This window comes from Semicossyphus pulcher, unplaced genomic scaffold, assembly GCF_022749685.1.
Source record: "Semicossyphus pulcher isolate SPU_LCO1_2020_fin unplaced genomic scaffold, fSemPul1.0.p SCAF_17, whole genome shotgun sequence".
NCBI lineage: Eukaryota > Metazoa > Chordata > Actinopteri > Labriformes > Labridae > Semicossyphus > Semicossyphus pulcher.
This window is the reverse complement of record NW_027211681.1, coordinates 3,875,485-3,888,624: the sequence shown is the minus strand read 5'-3', so window position 1 is coordinate 3,888,624 and position 13,140 is coordinate 3,875,485. Positions and strand designations below refer to the sequence as shown.

The window sequence follows — 13,140 nt, the reverse complement described above, 5'->3', positions numbered from 1 at the left end:
AACATACAAATATGGGTCATTTTAATAAAGCATGCACAGAGGAGATGTCACACCTGGGATGGAGTCGTTACAGTGAAGATGGGAGTGAGATGAGCGATAGTTTGACAGCTTTTGGTTTCTAAGGTTTGACCGGTACAAACAGTTAAAAAATGCTGGTGGTATGAGAGTAGTTGATTGATTGACTCAGCTTTACCCTGCGATAACATCTTTCAATAAGATAACTGCTTTTCAATACTATACAAATAAAGGCTGATGCATTAATGGACTCCTTTTCAATATATTGACATGTTCACTCCATGTGGCTGAGAGTTGATTGTTCTGTGGTTTTAGCTCACTTAGTTGGAGAGACTGAACTGTAGCGTCAGGCCGGTCTTTATTTTGCAAGTTTAAATGACCAACCTCTGGACTAACTCTGAACCAAGAGTCTTGTTTTACTTGTTAACAGTCAGTGACACCTGCTGACCAGTGGCACCCATGACAAGAAGAGAAGGAAACATGGCTCAAGAAGTTTGATTCAGTCAATCGGTGAGCCATGTTGTCAATAAAACAAAAATTAAACCACTAATTTTAAATTAAGAAAGGCAAGAACAAGACAGCTTCGTGCATCTAGAAATGTATGTAATTTGACCTATGGCCCTGTTTACACCTGGGTGATCCTATCACAGCTCTAAACACAGCTGTTCACACATGGCAGTAACATCTCCACGTGTTTTCAGTGGTCACGTGTGATCAGATCTCACATCCTTGCTCTATATGCAAATACAAATGTAGCCTCATTCATCTTCTTAGACTTTAAAAAAACAAAAGATGCGATGCAGGCTTGCGGAAGAGAGACAATGAGCTCATGTGGACGAGCGAGAGGGAGTGCGCTAATGAGTATGGAGTGTTGACGTGATATGAAAACGCCCTTTGTACTACAGTTCTGTAGTTTATCAGTATTAAATAATCATAATTATTAAATCAATACAGGGCCTGATTAGTCGTGTATGTTCCAGCACAGTCCATCTCCAAATGTGGCCTGTGTGAACGGATCTTAATGTGTTGTTAATGTGTGTTGTATGCATTCACACCTGTACTTAAGGCTGTTCGCTTGTGATCAGATCCCTTTGGCCACATGTTAATACCAGGTGTAAACAGGGCCTCGTGAAGGCTCACCAGTTAGAGCCACAAAGTCTATCTTTGTGCAACCTGCCTTTGGTGTCAGATCAGAAGAGGCCAGATCAGATTATGTCATCGATTTTCCTCTGAAACACGAAGCTACAAAAAAAATAAACCACTTGCCGAGCTACAGGCCAACAGTGTTCAGCCACCTCTCGAACATCTGGGTTAAATTATCAGGTTATTGCTTTCACCAATAATCATTTTGCGCAAGGTCACATCAACCCTGCACCGTACTTTTGTTTTGACACGCCAGCTTCTGATCAATTTCTTATTTGTTTCATTTCAATCCAACAAGCTCCGTCTGACCTTCACACTCATACAGTGTGTGTTCAATGACAGACACACACCCACAACAGAGAAAGCCTTGCTTTAAAGCCTCAAATTAACTTCCACACAGAATAACAACAAGCTTGTTTACAATGTGCTGAAGATCAGCACAAAATAACAGTTGAAAAGCAAGTCAACCTGCACAGTTTAATGGAGAAATTGCAAAGTGCTTGATCATTGTAAATAAAAAAAGAGAGTTTGCATGATATTTTTCTTCTGTCCTCTTTCTCCCTCCTACATTTGTGCTCTGTTTGGTAGAAAATCCTTGTTGTCCAGGAAAGTCTCATTTCTATGTGTTGTTTCAGGACCAGAGCAGTCATAGAAGGCCAGGAGGAAGAGAAGCAGTGTGTGTGTGCGTGTGTGTGTGTGTGTGTGTGTGTGTGTGTGTGTCTGTGTGTGTGTGTTGTTTGACATGAGATGAAAAATTGTATTGTATTGTATATCATGCATACATTGTTATAAGAGTATTAAGCTATATGTCGATACAGACTTGGCGGTCTCTGTGTTTGTTGTTAGCAGTCGTCATCCTCAAAGTGTGTTTTCTGCAGGACCTTTACATGACGCTCATAGATCTTGAGGGCGGGACCGAGTCTGATTGACAGGCCAGTCAAAACATCGTTACGCTGCATGAGGAGAAGAGACTTGCCATCGATTTCCTATTGAAGAGAGCAGAGCAATGTGGGAGGGTAGATGTAGGTTACAACTGATCAAGAGTAAAGTACAGGCATTAATCTATCTCTGGTGGCCTCTAGTGGCTGTTTACAGGAATTACAGGCTCACCTGGGTCCTGAAGGCAGCAGCCTGCTCAGGGAAACCTGCTGCTGTGAAGTAACTGACAACATCAGACACTGTCCACTCCACCGGGCTCCCACTGACCCCTTCAGACTTCACAAACCTGGAGAGAGGAGGAAGTGGGCATTTTGTCAGTAACAGGGGTGGGGGGCTAGAGCCGGTCATTGGATGAGAGGCGGGAGACATCCTGTACTGGTGTGTCAGTCACAGGGCTGACACACTGAGACAGACAACCTCACACTCACACCTACAGGCAATTTAGAGTCACCAATGAACCTAACGATTATCAGGAGTATCAGAAGCGAACCCATGCATGGGGAGAACATGCCAACTCCACACAGAACGATCTCTGCCGGCGGGACCGGGATTCAAACCAGGTACTTCTAGCAGTGAGGCAACAGAGCTAACCACTGTACCACCGTGCCACCCACAGAGCTAATAGACATCCTTAAATTTAGCGAATGCCATTTTGTGTTGTTTTTCCTATTCGTGGTTTTATTTAAGGGTATTCATCTCTTATTTTTGGTACTGGCTCTGATGTCTCTCATAGCGTCTGAAAGAGGCTCTATAAACCCCGCTGTACACAACCTGCTCAGTACCAAACGGCAGACAGACACAGACAGTGACAGGAGGTTGAACTAAGTTGCGAACAACCCAAATATTTCCCTCAAGGGAGACCAAACAAAACAGAACTAAAACTAAACCTACATTCATCAGGTGGCGAACTACTCACAGTGAATGATAATGTAATTGACCCTTCGCTAAGCCCCTCCATTGAACAGCCACCGTCCAATCCTACGTTAGCAACTGTAACTAGGTGCGGGAGGCCTGTCAAGCTTTCAGAACAAGGAGAAACGGTGTGCATATGGAATCTGCAAGACTGACAGCAGATATCCTCAAAGTTTAGAGGGGGGTGTCATAGTTTTTCACAACTTTTCAGAAGCCAAGAACTCGAGAGGAGAGATGTCGGACACGGATTATAAATTGTGGAAGACCTCACTCGCAGCTTAATCCATTGAAGATCAACAAAAACTCCAAGGTAAGACTGTAACTAATATGAATATATGATATATATGTATGGATCAAACCCACGGTTATGATAAGCTGTAGTGGATGAGGTCTTCTATCTAGGTGTGGTTTAGGTAGGTAGGAGGCAGGGTCAGAACGGACGCCACACATGGAGGTGGTGGCTTTGACTCATTAGCCGATATCAGTCGCACTTGGTATGAGTGAGTTGCTGGCATGGTTTTGTGATCAGGTTTAGTGTAGCCGTGTAACACCCACGATATGTGAGAAACATCCTGATGCGCTTCAAACTAAATGAAAAAGTGGGATCATTTAGTTTTGCTGCAATGGGCTAAAACATATTAGATTATGAATGTTATAGGGAGTCATAATGAAACATTAGCTTAAAATAAAACAATATATTGCCTTACCCTGCTATGCAAGAACATTGTTGTTCCTGTATATGATCCTTAACATGAATTGTCAAGACACGGGGCGCCTGACGCCTGACTCATTGAGGCCGTCGAGCTTTTGCCTCAATATCAATGTCCTCCTCATCTCAACACCCCGCTGACAAATTATATTCTGGATGTAGTTTTCAAACGCGTGTTGTCGTCCTTTCTGTCTCCCTCTCTCTAATATCAGGGAATATTTATCCAGAAATTTGCTATTATTCCCCTCGGAACATCTCGTTTGCTGACACATTCAATTTAAAGTTGATATATCAATCTTGTGTTCAGAACTTGACAGTCATCCCTTAAAATAACAGATTTAATGATACACTGATTTGTAATCGGGAGAATTGCGCCTCTTAAATGCCACGTCTGCGCCCCAAATGCTGCTTTGCTGTGTAACGTAGAGCATAAAAGAAACAGGAAGGGAGCAGACAGCACAAACAGAAACAATTTTTGCTCTAAATGTACTTTTTTCTTATTTGATTTTTAGTACTGCTTCCTTATTTTATTTTATTCTATTCTATATCTATTTAATACGCACCTGTTTTTAAATGGAGCCTCCTGGCTGAAGAATTTCACCCAGTTGTAGTTGTATAATCGGAGTGTCAATAAATATCTTAAATCTGTGTGGTGCCTTCACTCTCTCTGGTATCTCCGCTGTACTCACCCTCCACTGTTTACTCCTCCGTTCATCCCCCGGTCCTCAGACAGGCCGGAGTCTCTCGGGGAGGCGGTGGGTGTGAGCAGGCAGGATGACACGCCGACCTCTGTCTTCGACTCCAAGCCTACGAAGGAAAAAACGAAGCTCAGTCTGAATACCTGTCATCATCATTAAACACCTGACACAAACATAATAAACTTCTTGAGATTATCTGTAAAGCAGACTCACAGTTAAAGCCGGAGGAGGTGTGGTTCATTCTGTCATTCTGCATCTGCTTCTGTGTGGAGAGAAGAGAGAGGGTCAAACTAAGACCCAAATAAACGACCATGAAAAAGATGTTTATCTCTGGACTCACTAGAGAGAGTTTGAGAGAAAAACATGATATGACCTCCAGCTAAACTCCAGGATTGTGGGGCTGTCAGTATAAAGGTGCATCAAGACAAAACAGCAACATCTCAACAACCATCTGCTGTGAGATTTCCAATGAGGATGTGGAAGCTAGGAAGTGGACTGGTGGGGGAGACAGAGCTAATGAGTCACCCCCAATCCACCTCTCTTTTTCCTGTCAATCAAACTTTATACATCCCTTACATACTTTTACTACATGTGTTCAGTGTGCTGTGAAATGCTTCAGGCTGAAATCGATCTAAAACGCTTTGAAATAAGTAAACAGAGTACAGTTAATTATGTTATTTAACGTTAAAAGACACACAGTAGCACTGATAAAGTGGGCGAGAGGCGGGGTACACCCTGGATTGATCGACAGTCGGTCACAGGGCTGATAGAAGTCGGCTGTCAATATTCCCCAAATAACGGCTGGAAAATTCTAACACCTCGTCATTTCAAATCCACTGAGGAGTTTTTACTGGTTATGAAAGACTGAAATATCACTGATGCCTCTTAAAGCAAACAAGACCATCCGCTACAAGATCGACAATATCTATGGAGTTGTTTTAATGCCTGAAACTGCTGCCTCCAGGTTTACATCGTTCAATGAAAAGATTCACAATACTTGGGTTTGTGTGGAGCCTAATATTCCCGTTATAGTAAGTTTAAAAGTCCAAAATGAATAAAAGTGCTCCATATAAACACCTCAATCAGAATAAAAAGGCCCAAACCCACTGAAGTTTCAGAGGGGTGGTTTCAACCTTTTCACAAACCGATCAAATGAAAACTTGTAGCATGTAAACGATGTGACCCGATCACGTCCTGACTCGTTCTTCTGCGCATGCCCTCCGTCTCGACTTAAATACGTGGTGATGTACTTTTCCCAAGATCAGAGACAACCTCAGAGAGCATATTCTTAATTCATATTGGATGGCTAGATACGGCTGATACGATGTCACGCTGTTGCTTGCCTGACAGCAACACGACAGCGGAAACTACTGCGCTGAACAGATGATAGATCTCCATCTTGAGCCGTTGACCTAAATTCTTCAATCGGAATGATTTCAATCACGATGACAAAAAGTGTGCGTGTAAACCCAGCTAGTTAGTGATACATTTGACAGTTAAAAGAAAGCAGGATAAGATTTCTTTTATCACAAAACGTACGCATGTACAGGACGAGATCGACAAACGGTTAGGACATGTTAGGTCTCCAGGGGTCTCCAAAATGGGCACAAACCAAAAGGTCCTCACAGCAGCTTTAAGTAAGAGACACTCTAAACCTCTTGTTTGAAAGGGATCAATAATCTTTCTGTGGTAAGCAGTGTGCAGAGATTTTGGACACTTATGAGAGAGACATCATTTTAACCATCACTGACAGGTGAAGTGACATGACTTTCACATCTGTCAAAGTTAAATGGTATATTAACCGCAATTATTGATCACTCATCTGGTCTTCAGAACACACAAAGCGCTTTACACGACTACCACACATTCACACTGATAACAGAGGCTTCAAGAGCAACATGAGGTTCACTGTTTTCCCAAAGACACTTCGACATGTGGACGGGAATCGAACCACTGATCTTCCAACTAGTGCATGACTTAGTAATATCTCACACTGTAAAAAATGAGTTTCTGACTGTATTGTTATTTTTAGTGCTTTAGTATTTTGTGTTTTTAGTATTGGATATGCAGTTTTTGTTAGAAGCGTATTTGGTTCAAATTATTAAACACAAAGTTTAACATTGTTGAAAAAAACCACACGAAATACCAGGCAATTTTTCCTTTTCTTTTCATGTGCCATCGTTGACTCAGTCTGCTTCTTTTGAAGCAGCCAGGACCTTTAATGGATCACAAATCAAAGGAAATACTAAACCATCTAAAGCAGTACTTTTCTGACTGTGACATCTCCAAAATAGAAGGAAATAGCCAAAATACAAAGTTCGCAGAGCAAGCTGTCGTAGCAAATCATACTGAATAATACAATTATTTCCTCTTTGTCAGAAAAGCCAGATTCAGGTGCATTCTGCTCACATTCATTCAGCTGCGGAAAAACATGGCACAAAATGAGAGTTATGTGATGCCTTCCTTCGGAAAACATCTAACTGGATGAACTCTTACAGGAAATAAACACAATTTCAGCCCTTTAAAAAAAAAAAGTGGTACATTTTTGTCCACTCATCTTGTGTCGCTGTCTGTTTGGCAGTACTTAAACATCACTGCTCAGTTAATGTACTTACACCTCTATAATCGATTCATAACTAAATGGACTGGTGAATGGTAAATGGACTGTACTTATAAAGCACTTTCTAGTCTTCTGACCACTCAAAGCTGCTTTTACACTACATGTCACATTCACACACTGATGGCCTCAGTGCAAATCTCCAGTCAGACTGCCTTCTGGAGCCATTAGGGGTTCAGTGTCCTGCCCAAGGAAACTTCGACACGTGACTGTAGCAGTCAGGCATCGGACCCCCAACCTTCCTGTTGGTGGACGACCAACTCCACCACTGATGCACAGCCGCACAGCTGTTGTCGCTGCAGCTAGAGCTGTAAAATGCATCAGTGTGTCCACAATGAACAAGCCATCAGTGTTCAGAATACACACACACTCCATTAACCCTTTATTCCACCATCGTATTGTTTCCTCTGTAGAGTATGACAGACAGTAAGTATGAGAAAGCAGCATGTCAACAACTGTTTTGACTGATCACACTGAAACACAGGTCAAACATCCGCAGCCCGTACTGTGACTGTTTGTCACTCTCACCACAGAGTGAACCCTACCCTTGCCTGGTTATAGCTAACACACATGTGCAACTGCAGTTTAGTGGCAAGGGCTGTATCATGATGAGCTGGTATGAATCATATTCATGAGATAAATCTCAGTCTGTATAACTTAATGATGAGTCCTCCATGTATGCCAAAGTTAGTCATGGAGTTCCACTAGGTTCTGTACCCGGACAAAATACTTCCAAAAGGCAGAACTGTTAGGAAAGACTCTGATGCAGATGGTATCCAATTACATCCATCAATCAAGACACCTGATACCTGTCTGTTAACTAAAATACAAGGATGCATCAAAGACATACAAATCTGGATGATCAGCAACTTTCTGCTTCCAAACCAACAAATCAGCAGCCTTGCTACTTGAGCCAACACATCATCTGAAGACATCGTTACTGGGCTTATACAGCTATAACAACCTGAGCGTGGCTGATCTCATCAGATGTTGGTACATTAGCACAATTACATTTCTCTCCCACATAAAACAAACTTCAAGGACAGCCTTTTTTCTTACCTACGCATCATTCCAAAAGTCAGGCCCATCCAGTCACAGAAAAACTAGTCTGTGAACTTTTCCAATTCCTTTTTACCAGGCTGCCCTAATAAGTCTCTAAAGACTCCAACTGGTCCTTCTTCTTCTTACCCTCGATGGTCAGCCACCATCATGTCTTAAAGGTCTCCTGTAGCTCTCTATTATCCTGCCAGAACGCTGCCCAGCCAGAATGCATTTTTCCCATGATGCACTGAGCTCCTCTCCCCTCCTCTCTCTCTCTCCATTTGTATGTATTTCTAACCATTTAATGCATAATTTGACGCCTGCTGTCTCCTCTGCTTTCTCGTCTCTCTCCTAAAACGTTCTGCAGGTATCTCCGCCTCCGGAGCTGCAGAGTCTGGATCTGTCATTGCCAGCAACCAATCCCCCTGCTGCTACCATCACTATTACTCGTCTTATAAATATAATTATTATAATGACATAATTAAGTTATCCCTGCTATGACTCTACATCTCCATGTGGAACTTTTTTTTTTACTGCTGTATGTCCTCTCTCTCTCTCCTTCTGTCTCGGAGTCTCCACCCATCTGGCCATCCACCCGAAGCCTGGATCTGGTTGAGGTTTCTGTGTATTAAAAGGAAAACCTTTCTTGCTACTGTCGCCAATCTTGCCAATGGTGGACTTGCAGGGCCTTGTAAAAAAAATATATAATATAATAAGTGTAGATGTGCTACAAAAAGTGCCCGTAAATTACCTCTGTTATGATTTGCCCCTGTATAAATCAAAGGACTTGACCTGACTGAAATGTAATGATGTATTGAAAAGCTATTCTAATAGAAAAAGTGAAATATATGACGACAGGAGGTGAGAGGAGAGGGATGTGACATTTAGATTGAATGCATTGCATTATAATACATTCATTATATATAATTAATATAATAAATACTTATATCTGAGGGGGGTAGGTGTCAGAAGAAGCCATTTACTGCACACTGCCTTTGTTTACATTTTCCAACAATTTTAAGTGACTGATACTTATGACTGTTGAAGACATCAGGATGAGATGTTTAGTTAAAAAGCACCACTTAAACACGTACAGGACAAAATCAGCAAAGAGATAAGAGGTACGGCTTTGTCCACTGGGGGCGCCAAAATCACCACAAACCAACAGTTCCTCACAGGAGCTTTAAGCCTTGTCCTTTAAATCATATTTGAGCCACGTCGACTTGTTTCGAATTAAAACTTTACGCATATATTTGCACTTACCTGTGCGTCCGTATATTGTTGATCAGGGATCACATCTCTCTCCTCCAGAGCGCTGTTACATTGCGACGGGGACGATCCCTGAACAGGTGGACATGAAGTCCTGCTGGGGGAATCGAGCTCAGACGCCCCTGAGACGCCAGCAGCCGAACCCAGAAGATAAGCAGACAGAAATACGATTAAAAACTAGTTATTGATGATTATTATTATCTCTAGTTCTAGCAGTAGTGAAAATTCATGTTGCACTTGGTTTATTGATGTATATTGATGAGAATAGATTCTTAGAATTATTTTAATTGTACAGTAATACAAAGAAAACAGAGTCACAAAAGGTTTTTATTGTATAGCACGCCTATGTTAGCATGAATAACCTTTGATAGAAAATTATATTTTCTATAATTATTTACTTTAAAATGCTAAAAAATAGAAAAGTTAATGTGTAAAGGTGTGAAGTCATGACAGTGGGACAGGAAGGTAAGGTGTTCACGCGCACACCTTTGCCTCCGTGCTGCTGCTGGAGGATCTCGTGCTTTGATGACTGGACCTCAGCTTCTTCTGTGCTTTTCTCAATCAGCTCTGGTTCGGTTGTCATGGCTACCGGGGAAAGTCCACCCTCCTCATCAGAACTCCGGGGATCGTCCTTCTCCTCCTCTTCCTCATTGTCCTCCTTCTCCTCTTCTTCACTGCCTGTTTCCATCGGCTCATTCTCCTGCAGAGAGGGGGGCGGCGGCTGCGAAGATAAAGTTTAAAAATAAGCTCAATTAAAGGAGAAAGCGGAGTTTGATGTGACTTCTCGCCAGGCTTTGAACCTGGTTTGGGCTTAAGGTTTTTCTAAATGCTCTGCTACTTCGAGGCGTTAAGAGTGGGAAAAAAAGAGAGGCTGCACCTCCTACTTGAAGACAGAAACACAGAAATCAGAAATATCGTTAGCCGCCTACTGTACAGCCTTCTGAAGTGTTCACCCACAGGAGGAGGAGGAGGAGGAGAGGGAGGAGAGTGCGCTGTCAGAAATCATACAAAGGATTTAATGAGGCACGAAACGTGGAGGACACCGTGGGGAAGGAAGGGGCAAATGTACGGGCTTTGAAACGCGCTTCAAAAAATGTAATAAAGGCTGCATGAACCAAACATGATGCTCGGCTGTTTGAGTCCACCGCCGGCCCGCGCGACACGCCAGCGCTCAAGTTTTTAGACAGACACCGCCTCTGCGCGCAGGCCCAGGCACTCCGCGCTCCGCTGCGCACTGCTAAAGTTCCCGAGAGGGAAATAAAACGTTCCTGACCCCAAAACAGTGATGCGGCGACGAAACCAGGACCCGCTCGGGCTCGCGCCATGCAGAGACGCTCTTTTTATGGTGCGCGCGCTCATCTCGGGAGCCGGGGAAGCCGCTCCGGAGTGTCTGCTCCTGTATGTTAACCCGCACCTTTGTGCAGGAAGCCGAGCTACACACACACACACACACACACACACACACACACACACACACACACACACATTTAACGAGGCGACGGAGGACACACGCCGCACAGGCACGGTCTCCCCCCGCTAACAAAAAGAAAAACAACATTAATCTTCCTGAATTTGCAAAATAAAATCAAACACTTTGCATTAAATACATGGAGGTTAAACACGAAACAATATTATTTGGCAAAGGGAAGCCGCGGCAGTCCCGGTGGCGTGTTTGCGTGTGTTTTAACCAGTGATCATTAATTTATCAGCGAGCCATCAAAAGCCAGCGCTGCTCCGCGCGCCCTGTTCAACCGGGACGTGTTGGAAATATTAAGTTAACAGTGCCCACCTTTTTCACGGAGTGTCTGTCCTGCAGTGCGCTCTTTACAAGTCTGTCAGCGGACGCATTCTTCGGCTCCTCCAGCACCATCCCCCTCAGAGGAAGAGTAATGTTCCCGCAGCGGGTCCTGCGCAGCCTGCCCCTCGCCACCTCTCTCTCCATCACCACTTTGACTTTGCCTCGGGTCAGCTTCTCCTCCGACAGCCGCTCCTGGCTGCTCAGATAGCCCAGAATCTCCTTCAGCCCGAGCGGCTTGATGTGGCCTCTGGTGGCGGCGGCGGAGCCCCCTCGGAGGCTCTTCTCGGACAGGCTGCGAACTGAAGCCACCAATCTGTCGCCGAGGTCGGAGCTGGCGTGGTTCCCCGCTGTTCTGGTGCCCCCTCCTCCGACTCGAAGTTTGGGCTTGAGGGGCTCAGTCTGCTTCGGTCTCTGTTGTTGAAGGCTGACGCCCCCAGAGCAAGTTTTGTTTTGGGTGTCAGCCCCGGACGGACCCGGGACTTTTCCTCCGCCAGCTGCATCGGTATTGCTCGGTGTTGTCCCGCTGGCATCCCCGCCGTCGTGTGCGCTTGTTCCGTGGCCGAGACCGGGCGACGGGCAGCCCCCCGCTCCCTGCTGTCCTAATCCCTTGTCTCTCGATGCACTTGCTTTCTCCTCTTTACAGCCGCTCCCGACATCGCAGCCCGTTGTTGCGCCACAACTGAAGCACCCGTTTCCGCTACTCGGGCTGGAGGCAGGCTTAAGCTTCTTCCCCGAGCTGCTGGCTGGTGTTTGAGTGTGGGGCTCTGGGCTGGGCTCCGGGTCCTCCTCTCCCTCCTCCTGGTCGGTGAAGCTGTGCGCACTGTCGCCGTTGTTGTTCAGAGGGTCGTGTTTGGTCCGCTCCCTCGCTGCCTCCGCGCTGCTGCTGCTGCTGCCGCCAGCGCCCGTAAACTCACTCTTCTTTCGGCTTTTTCTCTGCACCTTCGCCGCGTTTCGGTACGATATGGAGCCCTTGTAGCTAACTTTGAGCACCGTCTGCTCTTGAATCAGTTTTTCCAGTTCTGTCCTGGTTCGGTCCGGGTCCGAGCCGTGACGTCTCCGAACCATTCGACAAATCCTCTCCAGATCCGGACGAGCTTTCCTCGAGCGGAGAGAGTCGATTGTCTCCAGGATCCACTCTCGGTACTTATTGGGCTCGGACATCTTTCTCCTGCTGGTGTGATGGGGTTTGGCCCGAGTGCGTCTTTCCCCCTCTGTTGTTTCACAAGTGACGCTGCCTGTGTCAAAGCTGGAAGCCGGAGCGCGATCCTCGGCAGGAGAATGAGGACGGAAGCCCGGCTGGTACGCTCGCATTCGTTGGCCACATTGTGCGCTTAAGGTGGACCGAAGATGGCGACTAGGTCTCCTACACAGACGCAAATGGCATTTAAGGTGGAATCGGCTGCCTTTTAACGCACTCTAGTCGTGTTCTTTGTTCGCAGTGTCGTCCTGCTCGACCTGCAGTTTGTTCAGTCTGCTATAACACAAAGAAAGAGGATGCACAGTCCAGACAGCGCGCGGAGGAGACGGTTGAGTTATTTTACTGTTGTGTGTGTTGTTGTTTTTTGGCGAATCAGACTGAGCCGGGCGGTCAACAGATGGGTGGATGACGGCTCAACTCCGCATCAGGCGGCTGTGATGGATGTCTGACCTCCAGGCGACAACACCGGGACACCGAGACATCAGAAACATGTACAATCCAGTCTTCTTCTAACACGCAGCAGATACAAGAAACACACACAGACACACAAGTTCAGTAGAATTTTACAAGTAAAACTTTATTGGAATGATACTCATGTTGCAAAATATTACACTTCGTGTTTTCTGTCACTTCTCCCGTGACCTTAGACGCTTCCCTTTGCAGTGTGTGTGTGTGTGTGTGTGTGTGTGTGTGTGTGTGTGTCAGTGTGGCGGGGGTTAACATGGTTTACATTGGGGTCTCATTTCCCTAAAAAGTGCGACAGTATGTACCAGCATTGTGCCTGCATCGAGAGGAAGTTGT

General features: G+C 45.1%; 1 protein-coding gene across 1 annotated transcript; it reads right to left on the bottom strand.

Moving 5' to 3' along the window:
- Positions 1-1,630: 1,630 nt before the first annotated feature.
- Positions 1,631-12,302, bottom strand: samd1b (sterile alpha motif domain containing 1b). The gene is made up of 7 exons (XM_069666234.1): positions 11,133-12,302; positions 9,828-10,064; positions 9,338-9,454; positions 4,630-4,678; positions 4,408-4,525; positions 2,269-2,383; positions 1,631-2,144 (listed from the first exon to the last, which is right to left on the bottom strand). Exons 1-7 carry the CDS (start codon positions 12,300-12,302, stop codon positions 2,001-2,003), a joined length of 1,950 nt encoding a protein of 649 aa, XP_069522335.1. The 3' UTR covers positions 1,631-2,000.
- Positions 12,303-13,140: the final 838 nt, after the last annotated feature.

Excerpts from the sequence above, each read along its gene's own strand:
- samd1b (XM_069666234.1), bottom strand. The coding sequence starts at position 12,302 with ATGTCCGAGCCCAATAAGTACCGAGAGTGGATCCTGGAGACAATCGAC. Across the intron at positions 9,455-9,827 it reads AGCAGCACGGAGGCAAAGGT|CTCGATTCCCCCAGCAGGAC; the intron begins GTGCGCGTGAAC and ends GGGGCGTCTGAG. Across the intron at positions 4,526-4,629 it reads CACCTCCTCCGGCTTTAACT|GCTTGGAGTCGAAGACAGAG; the intron begins GTGAGTCTGCTT and ends TTTCCTTCGTAG.